The sequence below is a fragment of the Lathyrus oleraceus genome, chromosome 4 (genome assembly GCF_024323335.1).
Source record: "Lathyrus oleraceus cultivar Zhongwan6 chromosome 4, CAAS_Psat_ZW6_1.0, whole genome shotgun sequence".
Classification (NCBI taxonomy): Eukaryota; Viridiplantae; Streptophyta; class Magnoliopsida; order Fabales; family Fabaceae; genus Lathyrus; species Lathyrus oleraceus.
The window spans coordinates 106,312,466-106,337,266 of NC_066582.1; the positions used below are offsets into that span (position 1 = coordinate 106,312,466).

The 24,801-nt window shown below is 36.6% G+C and overlaps 2 protein-coding genes across 3 annotated transcripts; one reads left to right on the top strand and one right to left on the bottom strand.

The window, feature by feature from the left end:
* The first annotated feature begins 555 nt into the window (after positions 1-555).
* LOC127073762 (formin-like protein 20) lies at positions 556-11,367 on the top strand. 2 transcript variants are annotated; one of them, XR_007785853.1, is made up of 17 exons: positions 556-1,200; positions 2,106-2,809; positions 2,892-3,113; positions 3,192-5,731; positions 5,853-5,976; positions 6,604-6,675; positions 7,003-7,101; positions 7,256-7,297; positions 7,761-7,841; positions 7,919-7,969; positions 8,050-8,131; positions 8,479-8,573; positions 8,642-8,713; positions 9,252-9,363; positions 9,809-9,877; positions 9,961-10,027; positions 10,401-10,548. XR_007785853.1 is itself a non-coding variant. In XM_051014982.1 (17 exons), the coding sequence occupies exons 1-17, from the start codon at positions 1,128-1,130 to the stop codon at positions 10,556-10,558; spliced, it is 4,668 nt and encodes a 1,555-aa protein (XP_050870939.1). In that variant the 5' UTR covers positions 556-1,127; the 3' UTR covers positions 10,559-11,367. The 2 variants fall into 2 exon arrangements, 1 of the variants encoding a protein (XP_050870939.1); XM_051014982.1 differs by having other exon boundaries at positions 9,252-9,368; positions 10,401-11,367.
* A 227-nt stretch (positions 11,368-11,594) lies between these two features.
* LOC127073763 (uncharacterized) lies at positions 11,595-13,156 on the bottom strand. The gene has a single exon (XM_051014983.1). It carries the CDS (start codon positions 12,884-12,886, stop codon positions 11,933-11,935), a length of 954 nt encoding a protein of 317 aa, XP_050870940.1. The 5' UTR covers positions 12,887-13,156; the 3' UTR covers positions 11,595-11,932.
* Between the last annotated feature and the right edge of the window lie 11,645 nt (positions 13,157-24,801).

Below are 24,801 nucleotides of genomic sequence, written 5' to 3' on the forward strand. Positions count from 1 at the left end.
AACTTATTAAAAAAATATCTTTTTATCCTAATTAGCGATACATAAGCAAATTTAGAGGACCAACAAAAACTCAAATAATATAAAATTAATAATTCTAAAACTAATTTTTAAAATAGAAAAAATAAAAATTAAAAACCATCAAATTAAAATTAAAATGATTCAAATTTATTGAAACATATAGTACAAATAATTAAACCTTGAATAAGTAAAATGTTTCCTCCTACTTATCATAAAATTGAATAATATAGAAGTGAGGATAGATAAAATAAAAAAAGTAGTGAGAAGTTCCCTTAAATAAATAAAAAATATTAGTATATCCTCATTAAATCAATTGCAGCTATCTTTAAAAAATACATAATCACTTTTTCAAACGGTAAAATAGTTTAAAATAATTTGTTTTGGTGAGTTTATTTTGAATACACAATTTTTTTATATATATAAATATAAATTAAAAATTAGAATTAAATATATCTAGTTTGAATATTTGTAAAAATAATAATAATAAATTAGTAGTATATTATAAATAAGCAAAACGTAGAGAAGAATAGTATCTTCCACACGTCGTAGACCACGTCGTCAGTGTTTCCATTAAACACCAGCTTCCCCTAAATATGTTGTTGTCTATTGTCTACTCTCTTCTCCCAACTTCTTGTTCCAGATAACAAAACACTCAGACAAAGACACGCTCTAACTTCTCCTTTTTTTTATTTCTCTCTTTTTTTTTCTTCTCCTTAATTCATTATTTAAAAAAAGTTTTATTCACCTTTTTTCTTTCTTTCTTTCTAACATAAGTACTTCAACTTCATTTCAAATCAAATCTTAGTTGTTTCCTTCTACAATTCTTACCCTTTTCTCATTTTCTCCTAGATTTTCTTTTTTTTCATTTTTCATCTTCCTTTTTTGGAATTCAATTATTTCACTTTATCAACTCATTTTCACCTTCTTTTCTTCCGTTCTTCTTCAATCTCCACTTCCTCACCATTTCTGGATTCTGCTTAGGTTTGATTCAACTGGCTATTGCCAAGATCTACACCGTCGTTTGTTTGGGGTTTGGAGTTTTGATCTTTCTGCTTTACCAAACTGAATTACCGGTTTGGATCTGGTCAACCTAGAAACAGCGCCATCACATGGCGCTGTTCAGAAGATTCTTCTACCGGAAGCCGCCGGATCGGCTTTTGGAGATCTCTGAGAGGGTTTATGGTATAGGCTTCATTTCTAAATTCGTTTAGTTTACTTTTTTTCAATGTCAATTAATTCTTTCTTTCTTTGCATACTTCACCTCATCAATTCAGGGAACTTATTACAAAGCAACTCAGTTTTTAGTTTTTGTAGTTTCTTTAATGTTTAGAACCTCTATTAGTCAACTTTAACTCATATCATTTTAAACATTTGTGCTATGGTAATGTATCAGAGCAATGTGGACTTTCCCTGAACTTAAACTTGTTTTCTCTCTTGCCATTGCCATTGTTATTTATCACTTAGGATTTTTTATTGGCGAAGTCTGGGACACTTTTTAAACTGAGTTAGTGTATGTTTGGTTTATCTTTTGGAAGACGAAAAACAATTTTAGAGGTGTAGAATTCATTTTGGAATGATTTTGAGGTGTTTGGTTCTTCTAAAGTATAATTGATTCTGAGCTTGAGTTTAAAGGTGGTTTTTAAATTGAAATTTACTGTTCAACTCAATTTTGCATAAAATTATCCAAGTATAAATCACTTTACATTCAAATTACTTTTAATCATAATCATTTTTAAATAATCAATTCACTCAAAATCAATTTTTTTCATCAAACATACGCTCAGTTGTCCTCTTAAGGCTTAACTGGCTTGCAAGTTGTATCGGTTGCTTTATTTTGCATTGTAGGAAAGTTGGTAGTTGGCAGAATGAAATGGCTTCTACTGTTAATTTGTAGTTAAGTAGGCTTGATCTTGTTATGTTTGTATAGAACAAATTAATTTCCTCTATTTACATTTTTTGGCTTTTCTAACTTCTTGTTACAATGGAAACAGTTAATGCATAATTTTTTTATGTTCTATGCTTCTGCTTTACTATATATTCTTAAGTTTTGATTATTTATTATGTTTTTTATTTTTTTATTTTTGCAGTTTTTGATTGTTGCTTCTCCACGGATGTCTTGGAGGAAGGTGAATACCGAGTGTATATGGGGGGAGTTGTGGCTCAGCTGCAGGATCACTTTCCGGAAGCTTCTTTCATGGTCTTCAACTTCAGAGAAGGGGAGAGGCGAACCCAAGTTTCAGACATACTCTCTCAGTATGACATGACAGTTATGGAGTACCCTCGACAATACGAGGGTTGTCCTCTTCTGCCTTTAGAGATGATCCATCACTTTCTTCGATCAAGTGAAAGCTGGTTGTCTTTGGAGGGGCAACAGAATGTGCTTTTGATGCATTGTGAAAGGGGAGGATGGCCTGTACTGGCATTCATGCTAGCAGGTCTTCTGTTATACCGGAAACAGTACAGCGGGGAGCAAAAGACTCTTGAAATGGTCTACAAGCAAGCTCCCAGAGAATTGCTCCACCTTTTAACTCCATTGAACCCGCAACCTTCTCAGTTCAGATATCTCCAGTATATTTCCAGGAGACATCTGGGTTCTGAGTGGCCGCCGTCAGACACACCCTTGTATTTGGATTGTCTGATTCTTAGAGACCTCCCATTATTTGATGGTGGAAAAGGTTGCAGACCTGTTGTGCGTGTTTATGGTCCAGACCCTTCAAAACCTGCCAATAGAAGTTCGAAGCTTCTTTTCTCAACCTCAAACTCCGTAAAGCATGTTCGACACTATCAACAGGTGCTGTATAAATTTACCTTATTGATACTGAATTGCGAATTCATTAGATAGAGTGTATTTTCTTAATAAAATTTCATCACAGGCAGAGTGTATGCTTGTGAAAATTGATCTCCGCTGTCGTGTTCAAGGAGATGTGGTTCTTGAGTGCATAGATTTAAAAGAAGATTCTACTGGTGAGGAGACGATGTTTAGAATTATGTTCCATACTGCATTTGTGCGGTCAAATATCTTGATGCTGAGCCGTGATGAAATTGATATTTTGTGGGATGCTAAGGATCAATATCCCAAGGACTTCAAAGCAGAGGTAAGTTATGATTATTCTTCTGCAAAAAAACATTTTCTTAAGCAGTAGGACTTGAACACATACTCATAACTGTATCAGGTGCTTTTTTTGGACGCTGATGCTGTTATACCTGATCTGAACACAGTAACGGCGGCGAGTCAAGATGCAAATGAAACAGAAAATACTTCACCGGAGGAATTCTATGAAGTGGAAGAGATTTTCAGCAATGTAGTTGATGTCCAGGAAATTAAGGCAGAGGGTGATTCTCATACTTTTCATAACAATGCAGTGAATGATGGAATTCCTAAAAGGATCTGGAGGGAGGATTCAGATCCTCACGCTTTTCTGGATTGCACACCAGATGATGGGATTCACAAACAGGTTGGAAAGATGGATTCCGGTATTAATGCTGTGAAAGATATCTCTGTTGATGATGTTAACTGCAAGTTAAATGCGAACACGGATTCAGATCCTCAGGCAGTGAAGGACATTGCCATGGATGATGGAGAAATAAAGTCAAATTCCACTGCCATAACTTATGATATGATGATACCTTTGGAAACAAAGGAAATCATTGAGGATGCTGATCGGGGATCAGCAATTATGCAGGACAAATATGATGAAGATAACGAAGCAACAGAAAAGGAATTAGATTACAAGGAAGGGCAGCCTATGCCTGATAGTTCCAAACAAAAATCTGGTAAACTACCTCCATCTACTGCTAAGAAACAAATTCCATCAAACTCAAAGCCAGGAGATACTGTTGGAAAACTAAAGGTTAAAGAAACCACTGCTTTTCAGGCAAAACAAGCTAAACCAACTGCAGTGACGAGGTGGATTCCTTCTAACAAGGGTTCTTACACAAATTCAATGCATGTATATTATCCACCGTCAAGGATTAATAGTGCACCAGCTGGACTGTCAAATATAACCACTTCAAAAGAGAAAATGGACGATATCAAAGCAAGATCCTTACCTGCTCCTTTTGGCTCTGCAGCAGCTGTTTCTACTGACATGAAAAATGACCTGAAAAGTCGGAAGGTGACCACTTCAAAATCTTTCGGCCCAGTTGTATCAGAAATTGATGCAAAATGTCCATTATCCCCGCCATCAGTTAAAGAGACATCTCTTAAGTCAGCAAGTCAAGTACAAGAACAGAGCTCAGAGCAATTGCTACAGCCTCCCGCACGGCATCCTATTCCTCCTCCTCCCCCTCCTCCACCTCCGCCTTTGCCACCACCCTTTACATCATTTAGTAGACAAGACATTAGGGTGAATTTACAGCCTGCAACTTCTCCCCCCCCTCCACCTCCGCCACCACCTCAACCCTCTTGGAAGTCTGTGGCTTCATCAATAGTTGGAGAGAATTGTGGTTCTTTATCACTCTCCCCACCCGCACTTCCCTTTGCAAGCAATGGAATAACATCAAAATTTTCTGAAGTACCTACTGTAGTGGCCCCATCAAGGCCGCCTCCTCCTCCACCACCACCACCACCACCACCACCAATCCTCCCTTCACGGCATGAAGTTTCAACCGTTCCTCCACCACCATCAACAGTACCTCCTGCAAAGCATGGAGTTTCATCAATTCCTCATTCTCCTCCTCCTCCCCCCTCATTTCCTATGTCTTCAACAAACATGTCTCCATTCCCGCCACCTCCAACTACATCTCAAAAAGCTCCACCCCCACCTCCACCTCCACCTCCACCTCATCCACCCTTTGTTAATTCATATTCAAGTTCACCTACACCACCTCTACCTCCAACTCCTTTTCGTAAGGCTCCACCACCTCCGCCTCCACCTCCTTTTGCTAATGCTCCACCACCTCCGCCTCCACCTCCTTTTGCTAATGCTCCACCACCTCCGCCTCCACCTCCTTTTACTAATGCTCCACCAGCAATGCCTCCACCACCACCTCCACCACCACCTTTTACTAGGACTCCACCAGCACCACCCCCACCTCCTCCACCCCCATTTAGTACATCTCAGTCTGCACCCCCTCCTTTTACTAGAGCTCCACCACCCCCACCCCCACCCCCACCTCTTCCTTTGTCTGGTGGATCCCCACCTCCACCTCCTCCAATGTCTAGAGCCCCTCCCCCTCCCCCTCCACCAATGTATGGAGCCCCTCCTCCACCTCCTCCGATGCCTAGAGCCCCTCCACCTCCACCTCCTCCGATGCATGGAGCACCACCACCACCACCACCACCACTTCCCGGTGGTCGAGGCCCGCCACCACCACCACCTCCTCCTGGTGGCCGAGGCCCGCCACCTCCACCCCCTCCTCCTGGTGGTCGAGGAGGCCCACCTCCACCCCCTCCTCCTGGTGGTCGAGGAGGCCCGCCTCCACCCCCTCCTCCTGGTGGTCGAGGAGGCCCGCCTCCACCCCCTCCTCCCGGTGGTCGAGGAGGCCCACCTCCTCCACCTTTTTCTGGTGGTGCACCTCCACCACCTCCGCCCTTGGGTTCTAAAGCTGCAAATATTGGCGCTGACCCAAATGGAAGAGGGCGTGGATATGCTCGCCCTGCTGTAGTGGCACCCCGACGATCCTCCTTAAAGCCTTTGCATTGGAGTAAGGTTACAAGGGCATTGCAAGGAAGTTTATGGGAAGAATTACAAAGACATGGAGAGCCGCAAATGTAATTCTTGTCCACTTTTGCATGTGCCTTTCTTAATCATTTAAATTTTGTATGTGTACACTGTTTTTCTTGTTATCGGTATTCCCATGTTTGTAATGACTGATTTCGTGTTCATTTCTAGTGCACCAGAGTTTGATGTTTCGGAGCTAGAGAAACTTTTCTCTACAAATGTTCCAAAACCCACCGATTCCAAATCTGGAGGGAGGCGCAAGTCTACTGGATCTAAACCTGACAAAGTTCAATTGGTATTCTTTTATATGAATATTAATAATATTTGATTTTTAAAATAAGGCACGTGTGAGAGGTTGTTTGATGCTATTCACTTAGTCTTTCCTTCTAGAAATGTAATTCACCATGATTTGTAGCTTTATTTCATAAAAGCTTTTCAAAGTTAAACAGTACATTTCTGTCCAAATAGGAATTTAATATCTTTAATTTTACACTTGGTGATTCGTTCCTTTAAATAAGCAGTTTTCATTGTCACCTACCTTGAATGATCAGATAATTAGTGTCAAGTGTCAACTTTTTTAAGAATATCAAGCCCACTTTTCTTTAGTTTTAATATGTAAATAAGAATATCAAGCCCACTTTGATACATAACCCATAATCATTGCTAACTGTGATGATTATCTCCACAATATCTATTGATTTACTATTGTCCCTTCAGTTCTCTGCCTCTTTTATTTTCCATGATTAAAGTTCTGATGCTTAAAGTTTTCTGAATTGTTGGGTGCATATTGACGTTTCTTTTTATTCATCAGTGCTTAAAGTCAATATTCGGTAGAAACTCATTGATTTGATCTTTATTTGGTGCTTCTAAATAACTGTCACTAGACAATAACTTTTGTGTTTGTATTATTATTTATGGGTAGGTTGACCTAAGGAGGGCCAATAATACAGAAATCATGCTTACTAAGGTTAAGATGCCACTCCCTGATATGATGGTAAGCCGATACTTTGATTTCATCTATTTGTTAATCATGCTAGATGAGTGATTTAAATCGAAGCATTTTAAATTGAAAATAAATATTCTTTTGCAAGAAGCATTGCTCTGAAAATAACTATTTTTGTTTGCATTGAGGGTGTTTCGTAAAATGTTTTGTAATTGGATTGTTATATGTTAATACTATAGGCAGCTGATAGGAGGTTTTGACAGTAACACTATTTTTTCATATCATATCTACTACAAATTTCAGACTTATGAAATTTCCACCTGTAATTTTCAGTGTCAAATATCATTTTTCCTAACATGTTAAAATGAATACTCTCAGGCTGCAGTACTAGCTTTGGATGAGTCAGTATTAGATGTTGATCAGGTGGAGAATCTCATTAAGTTTTGTCCTACCAAAGAGGAAATGGAACTTTTGAAGGTGAAGTTTAATAACTTCATCCATACTTATTTTATCTCGTTTTGACAATCATGTTTCTAGTTCGGTGCATCTGCTTTTACACAAAAATGTGTCCTCCTACTCTGATTTGTTTGCTTTGCATAATTTGATTCCTCCTCTGTTTATAATTGTTTAGGGATACACCGGCAACAAGGAGAATTTGGGAAAGTGTGAACAGGTATGCAATGATTTATTTAGCCATTGCATTATGTGTGATTGTTATTAACAGAAAATGTTAATTGTTATTAATAGAAAGTGTTAAGTAGGACATTATATGGGATATCTTTTGTGGGTTATCTTTTACTAATTGTTATTAGTAATAAAGTGTTAAGTAACACATTTGATTTGTTCATTCATCTTCGTAATTGATTTCAAAAGAATATGGAAGGAGGTGGGACGAATGATGACAGAATAATGTAGCCAGCTACCATAATTGTAGTGTGTATGAAATTAAAACTTATCCACAGATAAGTTGACCGTGTTTGGTTGGTTGTGAAAGGAAAATTGCTTTACATTGACAAATCCCCATTTTTCCCTTTAGATGTTTTGATTATAAGCCAATTCTTTTAGTTTTTTGATTTAAGTTCCTATTATATACATGTGTTTCTTCTAATCATATTATATTTATTTTGTTGTGTCAGTTTTTTTTGGAGCTGATGAAAGTGCCAAGGGTGGAGTCAAAGTTAAGAGTTTTCGCTTTCAAAATTCAGTTTCAGGCTCAGGTTTGGTGGTGTTTGTAATATTTTTCTTTATGGATTTGGTATTTTTCTTCAGTTATTATACTTTCCACTTTATGCAGGTTACCGAATTTAGGAAGAGTTTAAACACGGTTAACTCTGCCTGTGAAGAGGTACTTTGCTTAAGCAACTGCAAACATTATGCTGTTTGAATTTTTTTGACCTTGTGCATTTTTTTTCTTCTTGGTTATAGGTCCGAAAATCTACCAAACTGAAGGATATCATGAAGAAAATTCTTTTTTTGGGTAATACATTGAATCAGGGAACGGCAAGGGGTAAGTCTTTTTTAGTTGCGGCAGTTTCTTATCATTATTCATTTCTGGACATGGTAGACGGAGGTAGGCTTGATGGTGCTAGCTCTACTTTTAACATTCAGATAATCACTGGCTGTTCCTATTTGTCGATAGACAAACTTTTATATGATTCTATTAGGATTTGGATCCTCTTATGTTTGAATCAAACATGAGAGGGTCGTGTTCATCATCTCACCATTCAAATTATTGAACCCACTTATAAATTATTGAAGTTGTTAAACCTAATGAATTTTAGTGGGGAGATGATGAACATAACCCTCCTATATTATGCCCAGTTTATATTAATATGAAATGTTTTATTTTTGCAGGATCTGCAGTTGGATTTAAGTTGGATAGTCTTTCAAAGCTCACTGACACTCGTGCTTCTAACAATAAGATGACACTAATGCATTATCTCTGCAAGGTATGAGTATCGATTGCGATAAACGAAGATATCATTTGGTTGCTAACCTTTTTTTTCTCTTTTTCTAGGTGCTAGCTGAAAGGTCGCCTGGACTCCTTGATTTTCACAAAGACCTTGTTAGTCTGGAAGGTGCAACTAAGGTGATGATTTAGTTTGGTTCGATATAGCCCCCCATTCCCCCCAAAAAGATCAACTGCAGTTTACTACCCTAGTTTGTTGGTCCAGTTTCACTTTTTCCCTTGCTTGTTAAATTGAACACTAAGCATGTTCCTTCCTGTTTTAATGAGTAAGATATAAATAAGTTTTAGAAGCCACTAAGCACATTCCTTGGTTTCAAATTTGGATTCTACTTAGAGTATAAGTTCACAATATTTCTTTTAATCATAAAGTATTCAAATTAGAAACCTTAATTGACAATGCAATTGCCTATAATCACAAATTCAAGATAAATTTCACCAAGGAGCCTGCCGGATCAAGTTCCGGCAAAGACTATGGATCCAAGGAGTTATTTTGCTGATGTTGAATGTACCCATGATTTACCTATTGGTCAAAGTTGAAATGGCTATTTGCATTTTAGCCAAAAGAAAATACTTTTTGGGATAGATAGGACTTTATAACTTTTGAGTATGAGGTAATGATGTTCCTATGTGAATTGAATTGAAACATGAATTCTTTCAGATACAATTGAAATCATTAGCTGAAGAGATGCAGGCAATTACCAAGGGATTAGAAAAGGTTAAACAAGAGCTTGCTGGATCAGAAAATGATGGACCTGTGTCCGAAGTTTTCCGTAAGGTGTTTATCTTTTCTATTTTATTTTCCTTCAGGCTCTTGATTCTTCATTATATCAGCAATATATCAATAACAGTGACAAAAAAAGTTCAATTTCTAAATTAAATTCAAAGTGCCGGTTTCCCCCCATCACGGACGTAGTTGATTGTGTAGTTGTGACTATCATAATCATTTAATTGATAATGATTTCTTCAGACAATTTTTATGCGCATATGCCTATGGAATAGTGTCTATCATTCCCTTGTTTTTCATCAAAATTGACTATCTAAATACAATCTTTATATTTCTTTTTTCAACATAAACATTGTGTCAAAAAATGGAGATTGAGATCTTTGATTTTCTTTTGATCAGTGATCAAGTTTCCGTCATATTACATGGACTAATCTAATTCTACTTTATCTGGTTTATTATCTAGTTTACATTTTTTTTAATGTTCTGTTCAGACATTGAAGGGATTCATTACTATAGCTGAATCGGACGTGGCAGATCTAACAAAATTATATTCTACGGTGGTAAAATTCTTAACCATCCTTTTGGTAAATTAAGCACCAAGACAGAAATAAAATGATCCAGTAATTTGACTATGTATGGACAGGGTAAAAATGCAGATGCACTTGCACTGTATTTTGGTGAGGAGCCTGCTCGATGCCCATGTGAGCAAGGTAAATTGATCATTAATACCTATTCACAGTTTGGTATAACAAATGACCATCAGTCTTTGCTTACCGGGGACTTACTTATTTTATATATGAGATCATATTTCATTAAGTTTATTAATCTGATGCTTGTATGGAAACTGGAAAGTACATTTTCATCATCTGTTGCATTTATGGTTGGGATATGTGTATTTTGTATTCTAGAAATTAGGCTTGATGTAGAAGATAGTTTTCTTCTCTAGGGTTGCTGGTTTTAATCATTGCAGTTACTGCAACTCTATTAAATTAGGCTTGATGTAGAAGACGTTTGTATGTTCTCTTGTTTATTTCAATAATGCTAAAGCTGACTTATTTTTGTTGCTGGTTTAATCATTTGCAGTTACTGCAACTCTATTAAATTTTATAAGGTTGTTCCGAAAAGCACATGAAGAGAATTGCAAACAAGCAGAATTAGAGAAAAAGAAAGCTGAGAAAGAGGCTGAAATGGAGAAAGCTAAGGGCGTTAACTTAACAAGAAAGAGTGGAAAAGATAGTTGATGACTCGGTTCTCTGCTCCTTTGCACCGACAACCCGCTCTTACCGAAGAGCGGGAATCCAACCATGCAAGGTGAATGCTTCTGAGGCCAGTTATGACTTACGACTTTCGAAGCTTCTCTTTCCACGACGATGATGTGAAAATGAGCCTTTCAATCTTATCTATTGAAGGTGGAATAGGAAATTCATGCCAGATGGGGACCTTTGAACATACAACAAGCTTAGGGTAGGAGTTAATATTCTTTGATGGCATGCTGTTGAATGAGAATTGTATGGCCAATTGATCCTTCTTGTCAGAAGAATAGTTTTGAGTTTATTCCAAATGGGTCTTTGGATTTCTGGATCTTTCCCAAGCTAAGACATGCCATGGCGGATACTTATCATGTGGAACTTAAGCGCCCTTTTTCTTGGATCGGATGCTTACTGTGATTGCTCAATTATGCCATCTGCATCCTCCAGTTTTGTGGCAGAACATGCTTTTTGTTGCTGAAGAACTGGCATTGGCTTGTATCATTCATTTGCCTAAACTTTCTGGATTTGCAAAGCCCTGCGGCCGCAGTACGATAAAACCCTTGTACAAAGCACTAACCCTTTCCTTTAGGATCAAATTCTTTATCATCTAACATAGAAATTAGATTTCTTTTTATGGAAATTTTGGTAGATACCATCCAGAAAATTGTTGTATAGCTTCTAGGTTGAGAGAAAATAGAAATCAGGTCAATGTATTATTTGTAACTGTAATATATAAGTGAAGAGAACTAGCTAAGATCTAATTAAAATTGCAATGCAAGTTTGATTTTTTTTGTGTGAAATACAATAACCAAGTGTAAAATGTTATTGTAACATTCTGTTGTACACAAATAATTCCAAGTTTTTAACTTCCTCATAAATTAACCAGTAATTATTTTTTGTATTTTGAACCTAATGCTATTTTCTGCAATTAACTATATTCTTCATCGGGACCGCAAATTCATCGTCGGTTTTTTATACAGTCAGAAACACACTAGTAAACCATAATAACTGGTACACAATAACAAAATTAACATTGGATCATGTATCTTATTCACACTGTAAATTCTTGCCAATCTACAAAGTGGAACTTATGAAATCAAAATACAAAGCTTAAGAATATCAGAAACATTTATATAAAACACTGCAGAATATGAATTCCTCTAGCTTCTTGTCTTTGCACATAACTAAGTTGAGGATGTTCAACCGAAACTTTTCATGCCTTCAAAGTTGTTCGATTTCTTCGATCAACATGAATAAATTTGGTAAATACCTGCTATATATCTGTTTAAAACAACTGGTACAGCTTCTTTTTTCATGAAGAAAAAGCCTTGGACGAACTAATAAAATGCTACTTCATGTTACTAATTACGGTAGTTCTTCGAAATTCTTGTCGCCAATATAACCATAATTGTCCTCATGTTGAATAATCCATGATTCTGTCTTCAATCTTTTGTAAAACAAGCAGCTGACAGTAGTGTCAAGGATGATGAAGATTGAGTACAAGTACGCAATGAAAATCCCTTCTAAAACCACAAAAGGTTTTGCCTTTCCAACAATATTATATTCCCTAACAACCCTGAAGTGAAACAAGGCCTCAATAGCAGCCAAGGCAACATTCACAGGAAGTGCTAAGAACAAAGCCATTGACGTCTTTCCCCTCATCAAGATACAAGCTTTAAGAATCGCCGAGTATCCACCGTGTCCTTCCATACCAGATAGAGCAAGTGACATGTTGCATATCACAAGTGCATTGGCAAGAATCACAGAAAAGAGAACTGCTCCGGTCGCTGACATGAAGAGAACGAAACCAGGCGTCGAGTATCCAAGTGTTTCAACGAAACTGAAAGCCAAAAACATGAGACAAAAAGAAGATGCGTTTGCTGAGAGAATCAAGAAACAGTTGCAGATATATGTATGGAAAATCGGTTTGTAAAGTGCTAGGATCGACGCGAGCGAAGGAGACGAAGCTGATTTATTGTGGTTGAGTTTAAGCGCTTGAATTATCGACGCTTTAGCGAAAAGAAGAAAAGTGAGTGTGAAAGGAAGAGAAAAGATCGAACAAGTGAGTGTTTGAGAAACCTTAAGATTAAGAATATTGAACAATAACGAAGACGAAGGAAAACCCGCAGCATCAAAGAGAATCCTCAAACGGTTATAAATTTGAGGCAAAAGAGACGAAGGAGAAGGAACGAAAGCTTGCGACAAGAGTATCGTAGCCGAGAAAGGAAAAACAAGAAAAGCTATAGATGAAGTGAAATAATGATAGTTTTGAAGAAAACCATAAACCGATCTTCTCAAAATCTTGCATGAAACTTCCATATTGGAGTAATGAATGTTGAACCAAGTTGCTTCTTAGTTCAAACTATAGAATACAAGACTCAAGTATGTATAGAATATTGAGGTGTTGGTGTTTCTTTTTCTGTCATAGAAGAGTTTGTTCTTTTTTATGATAATGGTTGGTTAGAGAGATCAAAAGTTGGTGTTTTTGATGAATAGATAGGCCAACAAGAAGAAACTAACGACTTTGTATAAGGTGAAGTTGTTTGGACTTTGTTTTTAACATAGTTTTTGGACAGATCTTGAAGTTTTGTCTTGATGATGAGGGGTCTTTTTCTCATTTTTTATTGCTTAGATTATACATTATTTATTTGTAGCTTATATGATTGATGATGGCTATTGGCTACAACAACACTTTTTTCCAATTTTCTATAAATACTATATTGTAAAATCATGAGAAAATGGAGTAATGAAGTTGGTCCCATTATTCTTGAAGTTAAAGCGTCATATTAGTTTATGACATGCGTGTAAAATAAAAAGGATTGTTACACCTTGACGAAGAAGGAATGTGGGAGTTTTAATTAAATTCAGGTTGTCGTAACGGAATAAAAAGTGTTACTAATAATAAATTAATAATTAGGATAAAGTAAGAGTAAGTTTGTGATGATGCATATTGTATACCGGTTAAGGTAGGACCAGGAGGATAGTTTTGGTGCTTTTCGCATGGTTCAATTGAGGATTACGTAGCTTCTAAGAGACACAAATATGTTGTTTTTTTTCAAGTAAAAAAATAGATACATATGTGTTCCAAGATTATTGGTTTAGATTTTGAGGGCAGAACAATATTTTTTATATAATTAATAATGATTATAAAGAAATGGAAGGTAACTAAAAAAAAATTTCATGTATTTACGCAATTATAATGATTTTTAGTTTTCGTCTCAATAATTTCTTTTATAAAAATTATTAATTTATAAATACTAATAATTTATTATATTAATAACATAGTCGCGAGAAATGTGAGATAAGATATTTTTTGTCCAAAGAGAAGTTGTGGTCATTAATTGACCCGCACCCTCCTTGAAAATAGAGATTCAACTGTCTACCATTGTTTAGATTGACAATGATCGTTTTCAAGAGAATCCTGGGTCTAAAAGGTCTCTATAAATACATCTTCTTTAGGGGGAGAAAGACAGATCTTAAGCCATACATATCACACCCTATATAGGTTTATACCTAAGCACACCACTCAATGACATAACCCCTCACTTCACGTGAGCATACTCTTTAAACCACCGGAAAACACCACCATACAGAGATTCTCGCTGCCGTGGGCAAATCCTAACCACCATACAACGTAATATACATGCTAAGATCTCTGAGCCCCCATTCCCTTGCAGGAAAAACACCCACACATGTAATTTTTTACCAATACAGTGAAGTGTAATACTCCATTTTCTTTAAATTATTTATTTAATTGAGTTCATGTTTTAAATTCTTTATTTAAATAAATTTTATATGTATTTGATTGATGATTTGGTAGTTTGGCATGTTTATGCTATTTTGGGATTGGTAGAGAGGTGTTTAGCTATTTAATTAAATAATTAAATAATACTATAATTAAATAGAAAGTAGAGATTTTTGGTGGAAAATAGAAATTTTGAGAAAAAATAAGATGAGTTGTGAGAATTATAATAAGTTGGGGCCAATGCACAATTATTAGAAGATTAAATTAGGTTTTTAAATAAAAAGGGCTTAGAAAACCTAAGAATAGTCAGTACGTATTATTTGGGAAAAAGACATAAAGTGAGAACAAGAGTTTGAGAGGAATCACCATAGCCAAACTTAGAGTTGTTGTTGGAAATCCAATGTATGGGGAGGGGGGATTACTCTAAATATGGTGTTAATTGCATGATGGATAAGGAGAAGTCCTTAATCTCCATTAGGTTTTTCCTATTTTTTCCATTGTTGAATGTTTGATGATATGGATGAAACCGTTGTGATAATATGATATGGTTGATGTAATTAATCATGAATTTCGTGTGCTGATTTATCATGAAAAATGAGATGTTTGTATTCACAAAAGTGGTATGAGTTGTGTCCATATGGTTGACATGAATGTGATGAGTAAAGTGTTAAAACTTGTGATTAATTGATGAAATTGTATGTTAATCGATAGGTACATGATGTGGTAAGGATAACATGTTATTTCTCTGATGTTTTTGATCGATTGGAGGGTATGGGGTGAAAAACCAGAGTTATGAACTGAACTCCATAACAAAACACGAATTCTGCTTTCTGCAACCAGATGATGGACGCCATCTGCGTGATAACTTCGTCGTCATGCGCTTTAAGATGCTGACGGACATCAGCCATCTGACGGGGAGACCATCATGGTCTCCAGGAAAGCGTTGGGTCTTGACAGCCGTCACAGGGGTGACAATTGAGGGAAAAGGGTGATGACGGGCGTCACCCAAGTGACATGCTACTGTCATTATGTCAATGGATGCGTTTTGGGCTGCTGAGTTAGATTTTTGATGTTGTTTTATCTTGCTTTCGATGTTTGGCTGCTGTTTAGTGTGTTTTGATGAATTTTGGTTGATTAATTGAATTGTTTGATTGATCTAATGATATTGAATTGTGTTGATGAAAATATAATTATGTGATGAACATATAATTGAGATTATGGTGGGTAGCTCACCTGTGGGGACTATTTTGATGTTGTTTAGATGTGGAACTGTAAATATGCCGTTGAGTTATTGTGATTGTGCATTATATTGTACATGCATCATATATTGTCGTTGTTGTGAAAGAGGCGAATCACAAGTTCAGATGTTGGGATTAGTGATTTGTCCTGAGCTCAGATGAGGAGGCTCAATGTTTAGATATTGGAAACCGATTTGTATGAATAACCTTTGTTGAGTTGGTACCACATGCATGAGTTGAGTCGTTGTTGCATTGTATTACATAAAGGTTGTGCAAATAACTTGTTTTAGGTGTTGTTGAGTAGTTGTTGTATTGATTTATGTAATAGAAATGTATGAAGGTTATGGTTTTCCTATAGACCACCCTTGCATTATTTTGCACCATTATATATTTTGAGCGTATTCTCACCCATTTGATTTGTTGTGGCGTTCTTGGTCCTTCTTGGGATGCATACAAACATATAGATGAGTAACTGCTTTAGTGATGAAGGATGACATTGATTCTATTCTTCTTTTCCAGTTTTATGCATTTTAGGTTTCCGTTTCTCTGATCTATAACACTGGGCATGCAAATGTTATGTTTTATTTTATTCTGAGTTATTGTTGCAAGATTAAATGTTATAACTCCTGGTTTTGAGTTGTTTTGATGTTGAAGGCGTATTGTGTTAGATGATAGGCTTCGATCTAGAGGAGGGTGAATAGATCACTAGTTAAAAACTTTAACAAAAAATAGTTTTGAAAAATTTATGGCGAGCAAAAGTAACCCGGATCGAATCGTCTAATCGAACCTCCACCAAAAAACTCGGCTATGCGTATATTGACTAAAGGTGATGATAATGACAACAAATTAATCCTAACATTTTTAATTACAATCAATTGAGTGCAATAATACAAGTAGAAACTATTTCCAATGATAAAACATACAAAAATACAATTAAGTCAAATTATCTAACACCTTGTGTACAATCAATTTCATTTCAGATTATGTATGATTTGCAAATCCAATCACAATCTAATTGATTGTGATCTATTCGACAAAACCTCTTTCAAAAGGTTTATAAAAAATTTATCCAAACATAATGATCATACAATTGATGAATTTAACAATTTGCAAGTGAAAAAAAAAGAGATAGATAGATAGATAGATAGAGAGAGTACACAAGGATTTATTTAGAGAGTTCCCCAATCGACCTCGCTATGGGTACGTCTTCCCTCAATTCGAAATTGAGTTGAGATAATGAAATTAACCTTACTTTGCAAAAGCAGAGTACAAGAGAAATATGTCAATCTAACCATGCAAACCCTAAGTTTGATGTTGATTCTGACAATTTGTCTTCCCTTGATCAAGTAACTCAACAATGCCAATTTGATTCACCGTCTCATGCTACTTCTTTGCGAAAAACCCCTTGTTCTTCAAAGATTTCACTCGATCGAATCCAAATTGAGAATTGTTGTAACCCAAGATTTACCAATATGATCCACCTTCCCACGCTACTCCTTTGCAAGAACCTTCCATTCTTCAAAGCCTTCACTCGATCGGATCCAAATTGCATAACCTTGTCCAAAACCTTCAATTCCCTAATTGATCTTGAAGGAAAACCCCAACTCGGTTTTCTTATTTGAAACCCTCAAAGATCTCAATCCAATTTACAATTCAATCAACCTAAATTGGACGTTATCAATCGATTCTAGATGGAACCCAAACAAAGAATGAATATGTGTAATTTGTTTATGTGTATGCATAAAATGAGGTTAAAGATGATGAGAGCACTTTAAAATCCCGGTTTTATGTAGGTTTACTCTACAACCTTACTAGAAATGATGCATGTATGAAGTATATATATGCATGCAAGTATGAAGCAAAAGGAATGTAAAAGGAATAGAAAACAATGAAAATTTCAATATTTTTAATGTATGTGTCGACCTATGTAAATCATTTGTCGGCACATACGATGCATGTGTCGACCTGTAAAGGCGACACATCAAGCAAAAACTTACAGACTTTAAAAATGAGTTGCATGTGCCAGACCGAAGCTCGTATGTGTCGACCTATAGAAAATTTTGTTTTCTATGTGTCGACCTATAACAAGTATGTGCCGACACATATACTGTTTTTCACATAAAAATCAGTTTTTGATGCATGAAACCTTTTCTTTGACGCATGAATCTTTTTTAAACCTTTTCCAACATGTTGTTATGCTTCCTAATGCTAAGATGCCTAGTTAGACTCAGAGGATACCTTCCAATATACATAAACATTAATGTATCCTAGTTTTGACATCATACAAAATACATCTAACGAAAAGTTACACTCACATACTCCCCCTTTACGATGATGGAAAAACCGGAGACAATGCGTTTCGTGTCTTCAGGAAGGCTCCCCCTTAATGTATGCATCATAGCTTCATAGCTACATATGCTTCTCCCCCTTTGATAGCATAAAAAAGAAACAAAGAAAACCATTAGCATTATCACATAGATACAACATATCACATATACAATATACCATACAAAAGCGTTTGCAAAGAAAGAACGTGCACTCACATACACAACATACATGAAGACACGCAAATTGAATTTAACACAACATAAACAGAAGCACAACATTACAATATTGTCATCAAGGGTAATACACATATCAAAACTATTGTCTCAAATTTAAAAAATAGTAACATTGTCAAGACCTAACTAAAAGCAAAACAAACCAACAAAAATGATGCATGGTGACTCAATAAGAAATGCTCCACAAGAAATGTGACTAAAATACACAAAAACTTAGCACTTCATCGTCCTCCACGGCCCCTAGAAATTGGCCTCACTCCATGATGCCAACCTTGCCTATCATTACCAAAATTATGATCCAAGAAATCACAAATTTCTTTGTATAATTGAGCATAATGGTAATGTTTCTCGTTCTGAGAAGAGATCATATGATTAATCCTAGCAATCATAGTTGCATTATTTGCATCCATCTCATTGCACATAGACACAAGACTCTATGTCACATAAGAAGAAAAGGCTTCAAAATTGGCATCTTGTGCAGTCATGTGCTCTTGCATTAGACAAAGTCTCTCCACTTGACCAGCCTCAAAGGCATCTCGCCTCCGACAATCTTCCTCATGACGCTCAACTTACCTAAGCTGCATGTTTTGTAGCATAGTCATGATGGAAGAAGGATCACCAAATCCAACACCAAAGCTATTACCATAATCATCCTCATGAGTAACATCTTGCATACAAGCATCACCTTGAGGAACATCATTAGAAGTACCAATTGGTTGATCATCAACCATATGTGTCTCAGCAGCATCATACCAAACTCAACAGGATCATCAAAATTATATATCTTCCTACCATTGTTGCTCATACGAAAGTAGTACACCCGACAGTTTTCATCCCAAAAGTATCCCATGTTGGTTAGGGTACACTGGGAGAATTCTTGAGTCCGACTTAGAGATCTATACTGAAGATTCGGCATCCCAATGTTGAAATAGTTCAAGATCTTGGCAATCATGGAGACATAACAGAATGAAGTTCCTTTGTTGTAGTCTTTAATGGAGAATATTTAAGACACAAAGTAATTTGCCTAATTAATCTTAATCTTGTTCAAAAGGATATAGACCAGATGAATTTCAACATTGTCTATTCTTGAGAACCCACCATTCTCTGGGATCAACACATGAGAAACCAGCCACATCAAAATCCTAGGAACCATTTTCAATTGACCAATTGTTATAGGATTATAGAAATCATTATAACGAGGAGCCTTAAGTGACTGATTTAGATGTAAGTTCCACTTAAAGTCACAATGAAGGTTGATATCCATTACCAATGGTTCAACATCCGCACCAACAATAATAATCCCAAATAAAGACTTCCAAAGATCATCAGTAAACTCATAAACAGTGTTACCTATGGTAAAATTGGATGATGAATCACACCTATCATGTATCCTAGAGTAGAACACACAAATGAGGTCTTCGTTATAGTCGTGCGGAAGCTTCAGAAGGTAATCATTTTGTTGATGCTCAACAAGACTCACACCATCTGGATGTCCAAGCAACCAACCACAATAGGTTTCCAAACATATTATTTCACAACAAGTCGGTGTTGGTGTTTTTCCTCAAATTACTCAACACACCTAGTTGAAACCAATGAAAATGTTGTTTCCAGAACTATAGCTGATGTAGTAGCCGTACCCTTGCCTTTAGAATCACCCTTGGTTCTTGCAAGCTTAGGTGCCATGGAGATTTTCTCAAACATAATTCACATGCCAAGTGTTTGATGGAATGCGCGAGCAAGAAGTGAAGATGTTTGAGAGATAAATGATTACCCACAAACACAAACCAGAGAAACAAATACAACAAAGCACAAATATGTGAAGGAAAACAAAAAATGAGTGCAAATTTGGAGTTTTGAAGAATTTGGGTGAATGAGGGTTTTATAGGATGAAATGAGGAAAATGAATGAAAATGCTTAATGATTTGTTGGAGATTTAAATATGGATGATATATGGTGAATGAATCTAAGAGGAGTGGATGCCAATTTAAGTGTTTGCAAGACTCGAGATGAATTGAAAAAGTTGAGGAGATGAATTACATGTATGAGAGGGAATGAGAAATGAAGTGAAATGATCCAAAAAAGCCTTATGTGTCGACCTCTTAGAAGCATGTGTCGACCTGAAAAGACCACGAGTTGACGCATACTGAAACAAATTTGAAAATTTTGAAAAATTAATTCTATAGGCCGACCTATACAAACATGAGTCGACACATACTGAACCAAATTTGAAATTTTTTGAAACTTGTTTTCATGTGCCGACCTATACTAAACATGAGTCGACACATGTGATCCAAATATTGAAAATTTTGACACATATGATTTTGGAATCACTTTGGAAGACTCAAATTGCCACATGCATAACTAGTTTATAAGAGACACATGAAAATGATTATTTTTCATGATTTGCTAGCCAATAACAGGCAAACACATAAATGTAAGCATGGAATATTAAAATATATAGAATACATGTGAAGATATTTAGAATGATGCGATTATAAACATATTAAATGAAACACACAATGATTATCGCTTTGAAAATTTTGAAAATGAACACTCATAACATGTATCACACACACAACATATCACATACCTTTGAAAATTAAATAGGTAAAAGAAAGGACTTACTTATAAAGCGAAAATTGAAACGATATTACCTCACCGTACGAATAACGGAGGATGCACTTGCATTCCACAAGGAACTCTTGAACGGAAGTTGGAATAAATGTAAAATGTGCCACAAAATTATTTGACATTAAACACTCTTACCACTTTTCACTTTGACAAAGTACTAGATAATGTGATTTGTAATGTATCAAAGAAGATTATTGATTCGACGATCATCCTTTTGATTGGACTTTCACTCTTGTCATTTTCATGATAACTATCTCACTCCTCCTTGTAGCACCCTTCTAAGATACCCCAATAATTAATTAATTCAACAAAATATAAATCAGAGTAGATATGCAATTTAAGGGTGTCACACTTGACACTTCACACCATTCACCATAATAATTTGTCATGCTCATTTATTAATCAAAATAAAACATTGCACAATTCGCAGCGGATAGAGATCTAATCAATCATGCAAACCATGTAACACATTACATGTAAAGTTGTTAAACAACCAAAATGAAAACAAGGTAAAACATCCCGTCCCGATGTTACATCTACCAGAGCATGACCCACTAAGGAACTACACTAGACTCCAAGCACTAGCTTCTACTCAATCACTGCTCGTTACCTGAAACATAGTTGTAAGGGTGAGTTCCTCAAACGATATAATAAGCATTATAAAATATCATGTAATGCTAAGTAAATTAACACATTTCATCACCCTAATCATATCACACATTCAGCAACGGCAACATCAACTCATAATCATACTCAACGCAACACAACACAAAACACACGTATAATATTGGAATACATCCATTCATATTATACGTCATACATACATTATGCAATGAGACTCCATGCATGCGGTACCGACTATTCGTGAACACATAGTTCAACCTCACCGATCAAACCCAGATACGGCTACCAAGCTCACTAGTCCCACTCATTTGAGACCTAGTGACTCACTCACTAATTCCTCACCATGGGAATTAGCTACCACCCCAAGGGCTATGCTATGCACGCTAAATCACCTAGCATGCAAACATCAACAACAATCCACAATGGACATATGCTCACACTCTAAGCCATAAACAGTCCATCCACAATTGCATACATAATAGATATATTCACAACATTATGCATACCATCATACATCATCAGCATGTTTATCACAGAATCATATCATGTCATGCCAAATAATAATTCACAGTATTAGCACACTCTACTAATACCTATACTGCTCAAAACAACGGGAAATGATCCCTAATATATCATACATCAGCTAAATTACATCACTCAGCTGAAACAACCAAAACTGCACAACAACAGCTCAGACAAAATTCAACTTCTGCCCATACGCGTATAGCCTGTCTCATACGCGTATGATACGCGTACCCCTTCTCCCATACGCGTACCAACAAAGACAAAACTATGTTAGAACATCATCTTCTTCATTCATACGCGTATGGCCTCACTCCATACGCGTACCAGGCCATCTCATACGCGTATGGCCTAGTGTCATACGCGTATGACCAGGAACCAAATTCCAGATCTGCTATGGGTTTTTCTCTGCTACGAGATTTCTCAAATCCAACCTTCCACAGTCCAATTTTTACACAACATTCGTTCATATTATCTAACACAGATCATACCCATTCAATTTCACAATTTCTAACCTTATTACAATCTAATTCCTACGAATTTTCTTCAATTATAGACCCATATCTCATTCATCCATAAATTCACAATTTGCAACATTCATCATCCTAATTAGAGTCGATTCAATGGTTTATTACTACCTATTACATGTTAACCCATAATACCCATTAAACGACGATAAACCCCCTTACCTGAGTTAATCCGGCAAATCCTTCTTTGACCTTCAACAATCGTGAATTCTCCTCTTGAGCCCTAGCCTCTTCTTCTCCCTTTCTCAGTTTCTTCTCTTTCTCCCAATCTTTACGTGTTCTCTGTTTTCACGTATAAAACCCTTTTTACCAAATGGGACTCTTTACTGATTCCAACTTTATTATTCCAATAATAATAATCCAATAATATTCCAATTATTTAATTAAATTAATAAATATACTATTAACTTAAATTAAATAATTATCATTTTTTATCGGGGTGTTACAACTCTCCCCCACTAAAAGAGTTTTCGTCCTCGAAAACATACCTCAAGCGAATAACTCTGGATAAGACTCCTTCATCTGACTCTCAAGTTCCCAAGTCACATTGCCACCTGCTGGTCCTCCCCAAGCTACCTTTACCAAAGCAATCTCTTTACCCCGCAACTGCTTCAACTCTCGATCCTCGATCCTCATAGGTGATGTTTCAACAATCAGGTTATCTCTCACCTGTACATCATCTACTTGGACCACATGCGACGGATCAGGAATGTACCTCCTCAACTGAGACACATGAAAAACCTCATGCAAATTCGCAAGTGACGGCGGTAAAGCGACACGATAGGCTACCTCTCCTATCCTCTCCAAAATCTGATAAGGACCAATAAATCGAGGTGTCAACTTCTTCGACTTCAAAGCTCGACCAACCCCAGTTATCGGAGTAACACGAAGAAACACATGATCTCCCTCTTGAAACTCAAGTGACTTCCTCCTCTTGTCGTGGTAACTCTTCTGACGACTCTGAGCAATCCTCATCTTCTCTCCTGAATCATCTTAATCTTTTCCGTAGTTTGTTGAACAATCTCCGGTCCAACCACAGCACTCTCACCGGACTCATACCAACATAAAGGTGTCCGACATCTCCTACCATACAAAGCTTCAAACGGTGCCATACCAATGCTCGAATGAAAACTATTGTTGTAGGTAAACTCAATCAAAGGTAAATAACAATCCCAAGCACCTCCCTTTTCCAAAACACAAGCCCTCAAAAGATCCTCCAGTGACTGAATCGTCCTCTCAGTCTGACCATCAGTCTGCGGATGATATGCAGAACTCAATCTCAGCTTAGTTCCCAAAGCCCTCTGCAAACCTTCCCAGAACTTCGATGTAAATCTAGGATCTCTGTCCGAAACAATACTCGACGGAATACCATGCAAACTTACAATTTTCTCAATGTACAACTCAGCTAATCTCTCTAACGGATAATCCATTCTGATCGGAATGAAATGAGCCGATTTTGTCAATCTGTCAACAATCACCCAAATAGCTTCAAAATTCTTAATTGTCCTCGGTAAACCAGAAACAAAATCCATACTGATACTATCCCACTTCCACTCTGGAATAGCCAACGGTTGCATTAGCCCAGACGGCTTCTGATGCTCAATCTTTGACTTCTGACAAGTCAAACAAGAATAAACAAAACTCGCAATTTCTCTTTTCATTCCCGGCCACCAAAATAACTTTTTCAAATCATGATACATCTTCGTAGCCCCAGGATGAATACTCAGGCCACTACGATGTCCTTCCTCAAGAATACTCTTTTTAAGTTCGGTAACATCCGGAATACACACCCGATTACCAAATTTCAAAACACCATTCTTATCAACTCTGAATTCACCACCTTGACCTTGATTCACTAGAGTCAACTTATCAACCAAAAGCATATCGGATTTCTGACCCTCTCTAATCTCATCCAGAATACCACTCGTTAACTTCAACATTCCCAATTTATCACTATTGTGAGTACTCTCACACACCAAACTCAAGTCTCTAAATTGCTCAATTAAATCCAATTCCTTACCCATTAACATAGACATATGCAATGATTTCCGACTCAATGCATCAGCCACTACGTTTGCTTTACCCGGATGGTAATTCAAACCAAAGTCATAATCCTTCAGAAATTCTAACCATCTCCTCTGTCTCATATTCAGCTCTTTCTGATCAAACAAATACTTTAAACTTTTATGGTCACTGAAAACCTCAAATCTTGACCCGTACAAGTAATGCCTCCATAACTTCAGAACAAATACCACAGCTGCCAACTCTAAATCGTGTGTCGGATAGTTCCTCTCATGAACCTTCAGTTGTCTCGAAGCATAAGCTACAACCTGCTTATTCTGCATCAAAACACCACCCAAACCCAACAATGAAGCATCACAGTAAA